General features: G+C 49.6%; 1 protein-coding gene and 1 long non-coding RNA gene across 2 annotated transcripts in view; one reads left to right on the top strand and one right to left on the bottom strand.

The window, feature by feature from the left end:
• LOC138663516 (oocyte zinc finger protein XlCOF22-like) overlaps positions 1-9014 on the bottom strand; it is an 84000-nt gene extending 74986 nt beyond the window's left edge. The window contains exons 1-6 of the mRNA XM_069749757.1: positions 8740-9014; positions 7947-8096; positions 7638-7817; positions 7433-7556; positions 7252-7349; positions 6963-7053 (exon numbers count right to left, since the gene is read on the bottom strand). Coding sequence (XP_069605858.1) covers positions 6963-7053; positions 7252-7349; positions 7433-7556; positions 7638-7817; positions 7947-8024 — 571 coding nt within the window. The 5' untranslated portion in view covers positions 8025-8096; positions 8740-9014. The remainder of the gene's footprint in view (positions 1-6962; positions 7054-7251; positions 7350-7432; positions 7557-7637; positions 7818-7946; positions 8097-8739) is intronic.
• Positions 8986-13424, top strand: LOC138663519 (uncharacterized). The gene is made up of 2 exons (XR_011318204.1): positions 8986-9079; positions 12241-13424. It is a non-coding gene; the product is annotated as an uncharacterized lncRNA (long non-coding RNA).
• The last annotated feature ends 2531 nt before the right edge of the window (positions 13425-15955 follow it).

The raw sequence follows: 15955 nt of genomic DNA, 5'->3' as shown, positions 1-15955 counted from the left end.
AGTATGAAACCTGTAACTACCAGAACATATGGTAGAAATTGGAAAAAAGGTTATCTCAGGCTCTTCTTGGGGCTGAGAAATTCCACTCACGGCCATATTAGAATTTCTACAGAAAGGCCTGGAACACTGATTGGCCAAAAGTGCCTTAAAAGTTCAGGTTGCGGCACTAGGAGCACTGTACCATTATGACCTGGCTGGGAATCGCTGGATAGCTAGATTTATCAAGGCTGCAGGTAGATCCAGACCCATTCTCTCTCAGGGTGCCCCTTCCTAGGACCTGAATTTGGTCCTCTCAGCTCTAACTAAGGTTCCTTTTGAACCTTTATCAGAAGCCCCGCTGAAAACTTTTTCCCTTAAAACTTCCCTTCTCGTGACTAACTTCGGCGCGCAGAGTCAGTGACATCAAGGCACTATCGGCATTCCCACATTTTACTCAGGTTTTAGAGGATAGAGTTGTCCTTAAAATAGACCCGGCCTACCTTCCCAAAAGTGGCGTCACATTTTCACAGGGCTCAGGAGATATCCCTCCCTGCCTTCTGTCCCAAAACCCAAAAATAGTAGGAAGAAGCTTTGCACACCCTAGACATCAGGAGGTGCATAATCCAATACCTATCAGCAACACGGGAGTGTAGGAAGGATAGGTCTCTCTGTGTGTGCTTTCAGGGACCACGAAAGGGGCAGAAGGCAACCAAAAGTACACTCGCAAAGAGACGCTATCACACTTTCATACTCCTCATGGGACAGTCATTCTGGAGAAAATATAGACTCACTCGACAAGATCAGTGGCAACGTCCTGGGTGGTAAGAGCCGGAGCCTCAATAGAACAGATATGTAGAGCCGCCACTTGGTCTTCTCAATCTACATTCTTTAACCACTATCGGCTGGACCTAGCCTCCTCTTCAGACCTTACCTTTGGCAAAAGGGTTCTGGAAGCAGTGGACCCACCCTAATCTGCATATCTCTGCAATTCTCTCCTTGGTGCCGTCATGGGGGGGGGGGAGAAAAATATAGTTAGTTACCAATAACGGTATTTCTCAGACCCCATATTCCCTCCCTTCAAAAGTGGGTGTGCACAGTTAGTTATTGAGTGAATATTGTCACGCGGTGCTTTCTTTAAGTTGCTTATGTAGTAACTAGATGGTGGCCCGATTCTAACGCATCGGGTATTCTAGAATATGCATGTCCACGTAGTATATTGCACAGCCCACGTAGTATATTGTCCAGCCACGTAGTATATTGCCCAGCGACGTAGTATATTGCCCAGCTACGTAGTATATTGCACAGCCACGTAGTATATTGCCCAGCCACGTAGTATATTGCCCAGCCACGTAGTATATTGCCCAGTGACGTAGTATATTGCCCAGCGACGTAGTATATTGCCCAGTTACGTAGTATATTGCCTAGTTACGTAGTATATTGCGCAGCCACGTAGTATTTTGCCCAGTGACGTAGTATATTGCCCAGTGATGTAGTATATTGCCCAGTGACGTAGTATATTACCCAGTGACGTAGTATACAGCACAGAGCCACGTAGTATATTGGCCAGTCACGTAGTATATTGCCCAGTGACGTAGTATACAACACAGAGCCACGTAGTATATTGCACAGCGACGTAGCATATTGCCCAGTGACGTAGTATACAGCACAGAGCCACGTAGTATATTGCCCAGTGACGTAGTATATTGCCCAGTGACGTAGTATACAGCACAGAGCCACGTAGTATATTGCCCAGTGACGTAGTATATTGCCCAGTGACGTAGTATACAGCACAGAGCCACGTAGTATATTGGCCAGTCACATAGTATATTGCCCAGTGACGTAGTATATTGCCCAGCCACGTAGTATATTGCCCAGTTAGGTAGTATATTGCCTAGTGACGTATATTGCGCAGCCACGTAGTATATTGCCCAGCCACATAGTATTTTGCCGAGTTACGTAGTATATTGCGCAGCCACGTAGTATTTTGCCCAGTGACGTAGTATATTGCCCAGTGACGCAGTATATTGCCCAGTGACGCAGTATATTGCCCAGTGACGTAGTATATTACCCAGTGACGTAGTATACAGCACAGAGCCACGTAGTATATTGGCCAGTCACGTAGTATATTGCCCAGTGACGTAGTATACAGCACAGAGCCACGTAGTATATTGCCCAGCGACGTAGCATATTGCCCAGTGACGTAGTATACAGCACAAAGCCACATAGTATATTGCCCAGTGACGTAGTATATTGCCCAGTGACGTAGTACACAGCACAGAGCCACGTAGTATATTGGCCAGTCACATAGTATATTGCCCAGTGACGTAGTATACAGCACAGAGCCACGTAGTATATTGCACAGCGAAGTAGTATACAGCACAGAGCCACGTAGTATATTGGCCAGTCACGTAGTATATTGCCCAGCCAGGTTTGTCACAGGTGAAAAAATAAAAAATAAACATATACTTACCTTTCCGAGGGAGCCCTTGTAGTGCACGGCAGGTTCCAGTCCCAGGGTTGGTATTAGCGCAGGACCTGTGATGACGTCGCGGTCACATGACCGTGACGTCATGGCAGGTCGTCGCGCAGGGCCTGTGATGACGTCGCGGTCACATGACCGAGACGTCATGGCAGGTCCTTCTGCCACCGGAACCTGCAACGGAAGATGGCGGCCGGCGCGAGCTGCAACAGAGGGTGAGTATAGCAGGTTTTTTTTTTTTATTATTATTTTTAACATTACATTTTTTACTATTGATGCCGCAAAGGCAGCGTCAATAGTAAAAAGTTTGGGACACACAGAGTTAATAGCGGCGGTAACGGAGTGCGTTACCCGCGGCATAACGCGGTCCGTTACCGCCGGCATTAACCCTGTGTTAGCGGTGACCGGAGGGGAGTATGCGGGCGACAGGCACTGACTGCGGGGAGTAAGGAGCGGCCATTTTCTTCCGGACAGGCAGCTGGCGAGACCAATCAGCGAATGAATAACCGTGACAGAAGGACAGACAGACGGAAGTGACCCTTAGACAATGATATAGTAGATAGATGTCTTAGTTAGCCATGTTGATTAATCTGAAAGTTCCTTCAGTGCTCTGTAAAACAACTGATGCGGGAGAGAGGCACCGCCTTTTTATCTGTAGGTTTCCTGTCCCTGGGGGCAGATCCCCTCTCTCTAGTTTCCAAAATGGGGTCACCTGTGTGAGATTTCCACCGTTTAGTCACAAAATGGGCTCTGCAAACACAACATGACGCCCACAGACCATTCCATCAAAGTCTGCAATCCAAAATGTCACTCCTTCCATTCCGAGCCCTGCTTTGTGCCCAAACAGTGGTTTTCCTCCACATATGGAGTATCGGCATACTCTGGAGAAATTGCACAACTCTCAGTCTATTTTATCCTATTGCTAAAAGATCAATTTTGCGGAAAAAATTTGATTTGTTATTTTCACGGCTCTACAGTCTAAACGCCTATGAAGCATCTGGGGGTTAAAAGTGCTCACCACACAGCTAGATAAGTTCTTTGAAGGGCCTAGTTTCCAAAATGGGTTCACTTGTGGGGGTTTTCCAATGTTTAGGCACATCAGGGACTCTTCAACCACGAAGTAGTGAATTTTGCATTCAAAAGGTGTTCTTTCCCTTCTGAGCCCTGCCGTGCACCCAGACAGTGGTTTTCCCCCAACATATGGGGTATCAACATCCTCAGGAGAGATTGCACAACAACTAAAGCAGTCTATTTTTTCTTTTTGCACTTGTAAAAATAAAAAAAAAATCGTTGCTAAAAGATCATTTTTGGGGAAAACATGTGATTTTTTATTTTCACGGCTCTACATTATAAATTTATGTGAAGCACCTGGGGGTTTAAAGTGCTAACCATACATCCAGATAAGTTCCTTGAAGGGTCTAGTTTAAAAAATGGGGTAATTTGTGGGGGTTTTCCAATGTTTAGGCATGTTTAGGTGGCCCTTATCTAAGGGCGAGGCCAGGACATGTTGTACATGCATTTCTCCTTGAAAACCTGACAAATATGGGTCCTTTGAGACATTATTCAGAAGAAATGAGTATTTTGACTAAAAAGTTAATTGGAGAGGGTAAAACTTATAAAGAAGTGCAGACAATGATCGGCTGCTCAGCTAAAATGATCTCCAATGCTTTAAAATGGAAAGCCAAACCAGAAAGATGTGGAAGAAAGTGGAAGACTACCATTAGAATGGATGGAAGAATAGCCAGAATGGCAAAGGCTCAGCCAATGATCAAAGACAGTCTCAAGTTACCTTTGAGGACTGTGACAGCTAGAAGACACCTGTGTGACGCCAATCTATTAGCAAGAAGACACGTAATACAGCGGATACAATTTGCCAAAGAACACATCAACTGGCCTAATGAGAAATGGAGAAACATTTTGTGGACTGATGAAAGTAAAATTGTTCTTTTTGGGTCCAAGGGGCTGCAGACAGTTTGTCAGACGAACCCAAACTCTGCATTCAGTTACAGTACACTCTGAAGACAGTGAAGCATGGTGGTGCAAGCATCATGATATGAACATTTTGATGCAGTGACCCCTGTTACAGGTAGGGGGCGCTGCATGGCCTTCCAAGAATACGCATGGAGGCGTATTGCAGCCATAGGAATGCATGGCAATCGCAGGCTTAGCTGTGGTGATGAGTCAAAGTCCGGAATTATTGTGAATGGCCGGTATGTGTGTCGCAGAGGAAGATACTCTGCACGGTCAGCCTGAAGTAAGGATGTTCTGGGACCTGAAGTCCCACAAGTAATTGTGTTTGTTTAATTGTGAAGGGAGGCTGGCAGGGCTAGTTCTGAGAGCTGGGTGGGTCAAACTAGCCACAAACACACACACACACACATCTATGGGAGTGGTTACAAGTATAGAATGTGACCAGGGCGTGGGTCACATGGTCTCTGAGTATGGATCTGAATATTCTGTGCTAATGGTCCTGAAAGAGTGTGTTGCGAGTGCTGTCTCCTTGAATAGCACATGGTGGGGCTTTGGACCTGGTGGTCTGGGGTGTTGGATGAACGTTATGAATAGCACCTGGACAGGCTACACGCCTGTGTGTTGGACGGTCCCAGGTGGGGACGGACGTCCTGAATTGCGCACTGTGGAAGGCCTTTGTATTGGGAGGTCCTGGGAGTAGGACTGGATCCTTGAAGAGCACAGAGTGACTGTGGACCTGAACGGTCTGTGTTGGAAGCTCCTGAGAGTGGAGACTTCCTGGAAGCACCTTGAGAGACCGTGGTCCTGGACGGTCTGTGACGGCTTCTGTCCTGTGTGGGGAAGCTACCGTCCTTCGATGGGTCTGGACTGACTGATGTGTGCCTGCCAGGCAAGTTAGTGATTCCCGTAAGGCAGTTTCCCCAGGAGAGTGGACTGACAAGGAGTCAGCAGGTGGAGCAGAGGCTCCTGTAGGGTACCTCAATAGACTGTTGGTGCTTATGATGTTCCATGAACTGTGTGGTAACCCACGCAACTGGTCAGAAGAGGATGAGCGTGTTTAGTTGCCGCAGACTTAATGATGTGAAACTTAATGTGATGTCCTGACAGAGTGTGTAATGGACTGTTCATGATATGGTTTATGAGTCTTTAATAAACCAAATAGACTGTTTTGTCTGAAAAACCGTGCCCGTGTGCCTGAATGTCGTGGCCAAGCGAGTGTTCCCCAACACATGCGGTAAGCGCTATCTCACAACATGTTTCTCTTACTATGGTGCCGGACATATTTACCACATTCCAGGGATCATGGACCAGTTTGCATATATTAAAACACACCAGTAAACAAGCAAAATCTTGGTTCCAGTCCAACAAAATTGAGATCACGGAGTGGCCAGTCGAATCTCCGGGCATGAATCCAATATAACACTTGTGGTGACATTAAAAAGGCCGTTTCTGAGGCAAAGCCAACAAATGTCAAAAAATTGTAGGATGTAGTCCTAGTCCGAGCATCCTGGGCTGGAATAACAGGTGACCGGGGCCAGAAGTTTGGTGACTCTATGCAACATGGATGTGAAGCCGTTCTAAAAAAAAAAACTGTAGGTAGCAACTAAATACTAGGTTAGTGATTCACAGGAATGATAAATCCAGAAAAAATACATATTGTGAGTCTGTAAAGACAAATGCAGATACTGCTGTTTATTAGAACGGCACAATGTTCATTATTTGTTATTTTCTCTAAAGTAGTTAAAGATTATCTACATTTCTCTTCATGTTCTAAACTAGAGAACAGCGTGCAATGTCCCCAATGCTGGAAATAACAACTAGGAGAAAGACTTTGTGATTAATTCATTTTTGTGAACGCACTGCTATTATTTTGAACACTACTTTATCATGGCACAGGTGTAGTGTTTTTGATGTAGTTTATCACAACCCTGTTTGAAGTTAGTTGGTTTCAAAAGAAATTGAAAAGTCAGGATAAAGGGAAACTCTGCTGTTATTGTACAGAAATTCACACTTGGCCTCACTGCACATTTATTGTTGTCGATCATAAAAGTGTAGTTTGGCCAGAAAGACTGGACCTGGTCTTGTAGGGACCATATGAGCACATTCAGCAGCACAGAAGGGAGAGAAGGTAGATTCATCCAATAAAATCTCAGGGTTCTAGGAATCCAACAGCATCATTAACCTCCGCTTTCTCTTACCGGCCCATCATAATACTTTTCTTCAAGTGATTTTCTAACTTGTCAGCACATTCTACATACACTGTCATTTGGCTTTGCAGATCAGGGCAGGTAACGATCAGCTTCTCCTAATCACAGGGGGTAGGTGAATTATCCAGGTTGTAAGCTCTATATACAAAAGCTTTCAATGCCCAAAGTGATTAGATCAGTTTTGGGTGGAGGAGAATTTTGTGGTCTAGAGGCGAAATGGTGATCACATGATTGAGATATGGCGGGACTACACCACCGATAAAGCAGCCACAGCCGGTGACTGAGAAGAATCTGTGACTTCTCTGCATTTAGTGGTTACTACTCACCTGGGTAGTCATATGTAGGAATCTCCTCTTTACACCGCTCATCACCCCTCACATATGTCTCTGTAGTATTAATATGGGTCAGATCTTCACCCTGAAACAAATATTGTAAAAGTCACAGACAGATGGAGAAGTCACATCTATGATCAGCTCTAATCCTGCCATCTCCACCGTTCTCATTACACAAGTATAAAACATATAATACTGGTGGATAAAACAAGACTGAGCACAAGACCATCACAGCCGTCTACACATCATAGGGGAGATCTCCTGACACCTTCTCTCCATCTACCTGATGATCCTGAGGAGCACTGGGATCTTCTTGTTTACAGTCCTGTGGAAGAAGAGGACGGGGACATCTCTCTGGTGTTGTCCTCTTACTGGATAGATCTGGAGGAAATACGTACAGGGACTGAATTCATTCTTTACATACAGATAATTATAGGCCATGTGTATTTAGTCCTGTCTATTACCTGGTGATGTGAGGGGCTGGGGAACCTCCATCATGACGTCCTTGTACAGATCTTTGTGTCCTTCTAAATACTCCCACTCCTCCATGGAGAAATAGACGGCGACATCCTGACATCTTATAGGAACCTGACACACAATGATACCGTCATCCCCCCGATCCCTTCATAGCGTTACTGTATAATGTCCCAGCATTCCCAGCAGTGTCACCTCTCCAGTCAGCAGCTCAATCATCTTGTAGGTGAGTTCTAGGATCTTCTGGTCATTGATGTCCTCATGTATCAGGGGGTGAGGTGAAGGCCCTGTGATTGGGCTCAGGGGTCTTCCCCATCCCTCAGACACAGGGTCCTGACAGCGCTCACTAGAGGTCTTCTTCACTACTGTGTAATTCTGGTTATGGAGAGACAAATTCATAAATTTCACTACAGACATTTCCAGACTCCTCACCTCTCCAGTTCTGTCCATCTGTTATTCCCATAGATAAGAATGATGTAATGTGACGTCATCAGAATCTCTCACCTCTCCAGTAAGCCGGAAGAGGATCTCTAGGGTGAGGTGTAATATCCTCTCCACCATCTTGTCTCTGTCCATATTCATCTGTGATGGGTAAATCAGGAAAATTATCTTCTATAGAAGATCTTCACTGAGAGGATCCGATATTGTAGAGATCTGAATGAGAAGATGAGCCGATGTAACATCATAAGAATCCTGTGTAATAATACAATTACTGGAGATAATAAGGGAAACATATGAGGAGATTTATTATTTTACAGTATTTAGTTTTCTTCTTTACATCCACTAATAAATCCTATATATTTAGGCCACAGACAACAAGCAGTTTCTTCCTCGGAGTCGGCAGCTGAATATGTTTCTCATAGGCTCATCTTCCATAACGCTAATTCTCGACTCATTTACCGACCCTGGAATCGGCATTAGCAATACTGCAGGAGATATTCATTACACGTGACAGGAGAAATAACTACTTCATGATGAGGACGACATCTTCATCTTCTACTACGGCTCTAGAAACAGATTTCTCCAGAGTCCGTCACTGACTCCATCACCACCGGCCGTCTATATGAAGGTTTCCCGTCTTCCCCGCACTGTAATCTTCTATCACGTTAGATCTCAGGTCTGATTCACACACAGAAGTTTGAGGCTTTTATAGGAGATTGTTGGTAACAACCAAGACAGGAGATATATGAGGCCAATGTCTCCATGTACAGGGTTTATTTTTCTCGGGATATAATGGTTTTTCTTTGGTACATTCCCCCCCATTAGAAGGGACACCGGTGGATATTGGGGTCTTTACCTGCTACAGTCCTGGTGGGATTTACTCGGTAAAGTGGACATTAGACAAACGTCACCATCAATTACCATCAGACTGAAGGAACATCGCTCCTCTATTCAGATCTAGGATGAAATCCACTGCGGCCCCTGCAAGAAAAGAATGAGAAAGAGCAGAAGTTGGGTGAGACCACCGAGGCCTGAGATTTCTATGGGTAAATGCTAGAGTGTATGGGCTCCTTCCAGGTGTGACGTCATTTCCGGGGGGCGTGTCCTATTGGGAAGGGGCGTGTTTTCAGTCACATCATGAAGGCGGCAAAGCAAAGCAGCAGGATTCTAGTTTGTGGACGCCATGGCACATGGAGGTTAGTGGTTTCAGGGTGAAAAAATGCTACTTGCTGCTCGCTATTGGGGGGAGGCTCTGTGGTGGGCGACCTGCTTGTCTGTGTGGGGGGCACCGCTGCTGCTGTGGGGGACCCCCGTGGTGGGCTTTGTGGGGGGGGCACCGCTGCTGCTGTGGGGGACCCCCGTGGTGGGCTTTGTGGGGGGGGGCACCGCTGCTGCTGTGGGGGACCCCCGTGGTGGGCTTTGTGGGGGGCACCGCTGCTGCTGTGGGGGACCCCCGTGGTGGGCTTTGTGGGGGGCACCGCTGCTGCTGTGGGGGACCCCCGTGGTGGGCTTTGTGGGGGGGCACCGCTGCTGCTGTGGGGGACCCCCGTGGTGGGCTTTGTGGGGGGGGCACCGCTGCTGCTGTGGGGGACCCCCGTGGTGGGCTTTGTGGGGGGGCACCGCTGCTGCTGTGGGGGACCCCCGTGGTGGGCTTTGTGGGGGGCACCGCTGCTGCTGTGGGGGACCCCCGTGGTGGGCTTTGTGGGGGGGCACCGCTGCTGCTGTCGGGGACCCCTGTGGTGGGGGGGCACCGCTGCTGCTGTGGGGAACCCCCGTAATGGGCTTTGTGGGGGGGCACCGCTGCTGCTGTGGGGGACCCCCGTGGTGGGCTTTGTGGGGGGGGGGCACCGCTGCTGCTTTGGGTGACTCCTGTGGTGGGCTTTGTGGGGGGGGGGGGGTCGGGCACCGCTGCTGCCTGCCGGCTGTTGTGGGGGGGCCACCTCTGCTGCTGTGGGGGACCCCTGTGGTGGGCTTTGTGGGGGGGGCACCGCTGCTGCTGTGGGGGACCCCCGTGGTGGGCTTTGTGGGGGGGCACCGCTGCTGCTGTGGGGGACCCCCGTGGTGGACTTTGTGGGGAGGGGGCACCGCTGCTGCTGTGGGGGACCCCTGTGGTGGCCTTTGTGGGGGGGGCACCGCTGCTGCCGGCCGGCTGTTGTGGGGGGGGCCACCTCTGCTGCTGTGGGGGACCCCTGTGGTGGGCTTTGTGGGGGGGGCACCGCTGCTGCTGTGGGGGACCCCCGTGGTGGGCTTTGTGGGGGGGCCTTCTGCTGCTGTGGGGGACCCCCGTGGTGGGCTTTGTGGGGGGGGCACCGCTGCTGCTGTGGGGGACCCCCGTGGTGGGCTTTGTGGGGGGGCACCGCTGCTGCTGTGGGGGACCCCCGTGGTGGGCTTTGTGGGGGGGGCACCGCTGCTGCTGTGGGGGACCCCCGTGGTGGGCTTTGTGGGGGGGCACCGCTGCTGCTGTGGGGGACCCCCGTGGTGGGCTTTGTGGGGGGGGGGCACCGCTGCTGCTGTGGGGGACCCCCGTGGTGGGCTTTGTGGGGGGGCACCGCTGCTGCTGTGGGGGACCCCCGTGGTGGGCTTTGTGGGGGGGGCACCGCTGCTGCTGTGGGGGACCCCCGTGGTGGGCTTTGTGGGGGGGCACCGCTGCTGCTGTCGGGGACCCCTGTGGTGGGGGGGCACCGCTGCTGCTGGATGTTGTGGGGGGACCCCTGTGGTGGGATGTTGTGGGGGGACCCCTGTGGTGAGATTTGGGGGGGCACCTACTGCTGCTGGCTGTTGTGGGGTGCACCTGCTGCTGCTGGCTATTGTGGTGGGACCCCTGTGGTGGGATTTTGGGGGGCACCTGCTGCTGCTGACTATTGTGGGGGACCCCTGTGGTTGGATTTTGGGGGGCACCTGCTGGCTGTTGGGGGGGACCCCTGTGGTGGGGTTTGGAGGTGACCTGCTTACTGGGTGGACCCCTTTTAGTGGGGGACCCCTGTTGTGGGATTTGAGGGCTATCTGCTTGTGGGATGTGGGGGGAGACCTGCTGCAGGCTATTGGGCGACCTGCCTGTGGTGGGACGTGGGGAGGCGACCTGCCTGTGGGGAGGCGACCTGCCTGTGGTGGGACGTGGGGAGGTGACCTGCCTGTGGTGGGACGTGGGGAGGCGACCTGCCTGTGGGGAGGCGACCTGCCTGTGGGGAGGCGACCTGCCTGTGGGGAGGCGACCTGCCTGTGGGGAGGCGACCTGCCTGTGGGGAGGCGACCTGCCTGTGGGGAGGCGACCTGCCTGTGGGGAGGCGACCTGCCTGTGGGGAGGCGACCTGCCTGTGGGGAGGCGACCTGCCTGTGGGGAGGCGACCTGCCTGTGGGGAGGCGACCTGCCTGTGGGGAGGCGACCTGCCTGTGGGGAGGCGACCTGCCTGTGGGGAGGCGACCTGCCTGTGGGGAGGCGACCTGCCTGTGGGGAGGCGACCTGCCTGTGGTGGGACGTGGGGAGGCGACCTGCCTGTGGGGAGGCGACCTGCCTGTGGGGAGGCGACCTGCCTGTGGTGGGACGTGGGGAGGCGACCTGCCTGTGGTGGGACGTGGGGAGGCGACCTGCCGCTTACGGAGGGATCCCCTTTATTGGGGGGCGACCTGCTTATGGGTTGGGTTTGGGGGGCTGATGAGGGCTTAGGCTGGGTGGAGTGGACGTCCGATAAGAGTTTAGGCTGGGTCGGGGGTGGACGTCCGATGGGGGGTTTGTGCTGGGTGGGGTGTCCGCGTCTGATGGGGGTGTGTGCTGGATGGGGGGGTCCACATCCTGTGGGGGTTTGGCCGTCCGGTGGGGGTTTATTATTGGGTGGGCGTGGTGTGCGATGGGAGTAATGCTTGGAGGAGGGGTGGACGTCCGATGGGGGTTTATGCTGGGGGGTTAAGCTGGGGTGGCATCCGATTGGGGGGGTGTCTGATGGGATTTATGGTTGGGGGCAGGGGGCGTCATATGGGGATTTACGCTTGTGGGAGGGAATGTCTGGTGGGCTTTGGGTTTATCCTGTGGGGTCCGCTGGTTAATGTGAGGTGGAGGTTTCTGACTGGAGGAGTGAGGTTATGCTGTGTGGCCTTCTGGTTGATGTGGGGGAGCTAATGCTTCATTGGGGTACACAAAAAAAAAATGGGTGTATGCTGCTTATGCTATGCAAAAAAAAAATTTACGTATTTCCTGTAGAGGAGGGTACACCACCAACTAGCACGAAGCTAATCCGTTTTAACTTAATGTCAGTAGGAGGAAGACATGGGTCTAGACCGCCCAGCCCAGTTTAGGCCTTAGGTTTTGGGAGGTTTTTTTGTTAACGATTTTTCTTTTTAATTTTTTTTTTTTTCTTCCCAGATATGGCTTTTGAGGGCGACAGTGGAATTGTCACTCTAATCTCCCACCTAGAATTGTCACTACCATATCATCTGTGGTCTACGAGGCAAGGCCCTAACACATCAAGAGTGTTTGGGGTTCCCCGGAGGACCGTTCATGCCACGAATCGCCCTACCCTCTAGCCTCTCTGCGTCCAGGTTATTCCATGCCCGTCTTCATCATCGCTCTGCGAAAAAGGATTTGTGATCTTAAGGACTGGTATATCCTACGAGGCAGTAAGGGGGCTACTTAAAAAAACAAAAACAAAACACAGGACAAATATGTCCTAGTTTTCCCCTGAGCAATGTGGACGTCTCCTGAGGAAACCTTCCTATTCATGCAGCCTCCACGTTTTCCAGAGGCTCCAGTGACCTTGCTCTTAAAATATCCAGGCTTTGGTCTAGGCCTTCTCTGGTGGCCGGTCCACACCGCCAGCGCCCTGAACAATCATGCACGCCAACTTTCTAGTGCGTCCTACTCTGCGCCTATCAGTTTAAGAGTACTTCGCTTCTGCAACAGAGGACTAAAGTCTGCCTCCCAAGAGATCTGTTCAAATTTGGTTGTTTTGGAAATGTTCTGTCCAAAAAAAAAAAAACGACGGGACAACTTCCTGACCCGCCAGGAAAAGACGAGACCTTCCTTTAGGCCAGCTCCCTCCTGGCATCCATGAACCCACCAGCACTGGTCTGCCAGGCCTGGATCTAGCAGACTCTCTTCGACATGATGGGGCATTCCCACCTTGGATGTTTCTCAGGATCGGCTGCCGTGTCCTTCACAATTCAAGGCCGGTATTATGATCTCAGGTCCGGGACACCGAAATCTCAGACACCGGAGGCAGGCCTGAGGGGGGGGGGGGCTTCAGAGCCGCATACCCTACCGACAGTCCTGCCCGCATGCACCAACAGCATATTACATTTTTACAATACTTTAGAAATGCATAAAATGAAACAAGCAAAGGCATAAAATGAAACAAGGAAAGGCATAAAGTTTTTCTATGCAAAAAAAGGCAGTTTTATAAAATTAGAAATATTTCTATATCTATTGTTAAAATGATATTTATCCAGTATTTCTATAAGTAAAAGTCTGAGATTTCTGTGAGAAATGGTAATTGTTTACCTCTTAAACCAGTTCTGAATGTAAATAAAACATTGCTCTGATTAAGTCTCCACATTGTATTTGTCTTTCATTTCATGCGTAGGGCAGGACAAGCCCATGATGTATCTGTGTAAAGCTAGGTTCACATTGCGTTAATGGGTTAACGCTAACGGACTGCGTTGCACGGCGAAAATGTTGAAATTAACGCCGTGCAACGGGTCCGTTAGCGCACCCATGGACAGCAATGTTACTTTTAGCTGAAGCGCATCACTAGCGCATGCCATTTTCGGCACGCGCTAGCGATGTGCCGTTCTTTTGAGGCCCGTTCCTCGCTACCGCAGATCAGGGATCTGCGCTAGCGGGGAGGGTGAACGCCGACCCTCTAGAAACATTGCGTTAGCGCAATCCGCTAGCGCTATGCGCTTAACGGATTGCACTAACGCAATGTGAACCTAGCGTAAGACGTAAGGTGCTATAATAACAGCCTTGGGCTGGTTTAACACCAGCATTCGGCAGGGCTGCGGATGGCAGCCTTCTTCCTCCGTTAAGCCCCGCCCAATGCCGCACCTCTTCCTTCAGTTCCGCCTACGTCTGCATGCGTCCTGCATACCCTATCTTTAACATTGGGTACGCAGGCCAAGCGGATGCCTCCGCATGCGTTGTTTTAATGCTGCGCCGACCGCAACAAAATGCAACATGTTGCGTTCGACGCAGTTCAGTGCATTGTCAAAACGACACGTGCCTGTGTACCCAATGTTAAAGATAGGGGATGCATGCAGACGTAGGCGGAGCTGAAAGAGGTGTAGCAGTGGGTGGGGCTTAACGGAGGAAGAAGGCTGCCGAACGCTGGTGTGAAACCAGTCTTAGACAGGTAAACCACTTTTGAAACAATGTTCACTTGTACAAGCATTTAACCCCTCAGTGACGGGGCCAATTTTTTAAAATCTGACCAGTGTCACTTTATGTAGTAATAACTCTGGAATGCTTCAACATATTCCATTGATTTTGAGGTAGTTTTTTTTCCTGACATATTAGACTTTATGATAATGGTAAACTTGGGCTAATGATAAACTTGGGTTAATGTTTTGCTTTATTTTGTAAAAATATCAGAAATTTTAAAAAATTGAAATTTTCAAATTTTGAATGATTTTTCCTTTAACCCCTTACCGGCATCGGACGTACTATACCGTCCGATGCCGGCTCCCCAGCTTTGATGCAGGGCTCCGCGGTGAGCCCGCACCAAAGCCGGGACATGTCAGCTGTTTTGAACAGCTGACATGTGCCTGTAATAGGCGCGGGCAGAATCATGATCTGCCCGCACCTATTAACTAGTTAAATGCCGCTGTCAAACGCAGACAGCGGCATTTAACTACCGCTTCCGGCCGGGCGGCCGGAAATGACGTCATCGCCGACCCCCGTCACATGTCCGGGGGTCGGCGATGCGTCTCCATTGTAGCCATAGAGGTCCTTGAGACCTCTATGGTTACTGATTGCCCGTCGCTGTGAGCGCCACCCTGTGGTCAGCGCTCACAGCACACGTGCAATTCTGCTACATAGCAGCGATCAGCAGATCGCTGCTATGTAGCAGAGCCGATCGTGCTGTGCCTGCTTCTAGCCTCCCATGGAGGCTATTGAAGCATGGCAAAAGTTTAAAAAAAAAGTTTAAAAAAATGTGAAAAAAATAAAAAAAACATAAAAGTTTAAATCACCCCCCTTTCGCCCCAATCAAAATAAATCAATAAAAAAAATATCAAATCTACGCATATTTGGTATCGCCGCGCTCAGAATTGCCCGATCTATCAAATAAAAAAAAGTATTAACCTGATCGCTAAACAGCGTAGCGGGAAAAAAACTCGAAACGCCAGAATTACGTTTTTTTTGGTCGCCGCGACATTGCATTAAAATGCAATAACGGGCGATCAAAAGAACGTATCTGCACCGAAATGCTATCATTAAAAACGTCATCTCGGCACGCAAAAAATAAGCCCTCAACCGACCCCAGATCACGAAAAATGGAGACGCTACGAGTATCGGAAAATGGCGCAATTTTTTTTTTTATTTTTTAGCAAAGTTTGGAATTTTTTTTCACCACTTAGATAAAAAATAACCTAGTCATGTTTGGTGTCTATGAACTCGTAATGACCTGGAGAATCATAATGGCAATCATTTTTAGCATTTAGTGAACCTAGCAAAAAAGCCAAACAAAAAACCAATGTGGGATTGCACTTTTTTTGCAATTTCACCACACTTGGAATTTTTTTCCCGTTTTCTAGTACACGACATGCTAAAACCAATGATGTCGTTCAAAAGTACAACTCGTCCCGCAAAAAATAAGCCCTCACATGGCCAAATTGACGGAAAAATAAAAAAGTTATGGCTCTGGGAAGGAGGGGAGCGAAAACCGAACACAGAAAAACGAAAAATCCCCCGGTCATGAAGGGGTTAAGGCCGGAGTCACACTAGAGAGGAATACGGACGAGTGCTATGCGAGAAAAAAAAATTGCATAGCACTCGGACCAATGTTAATCTGTTGGGCAGCTCCCATCACTTTTTTTTTTTTCACGGCCGTATTATATGTGCGAGTGAAATTGCACTATGCTGC

Source organism: Ranitomeya imitator, chromosome 2 (assembly GCF_032444005.1).
Source record: "Ranitomeya imitator isolate aRanImi1 chromosome 2, aRanImi1.pri, whole genome shotgun sequence".
Lineage (NCBI taxonomy): Eukaryota > Metazoa > Chordata > Amphibia > Anura > Dendrobatidae > Ranitomeya > Ranitomeya imitator.
The sequence above is the reverse complement of the archived record's forward strand: the minus strand, read 5'-3'. Positions and strand labels throughout refer to the sequence as shown.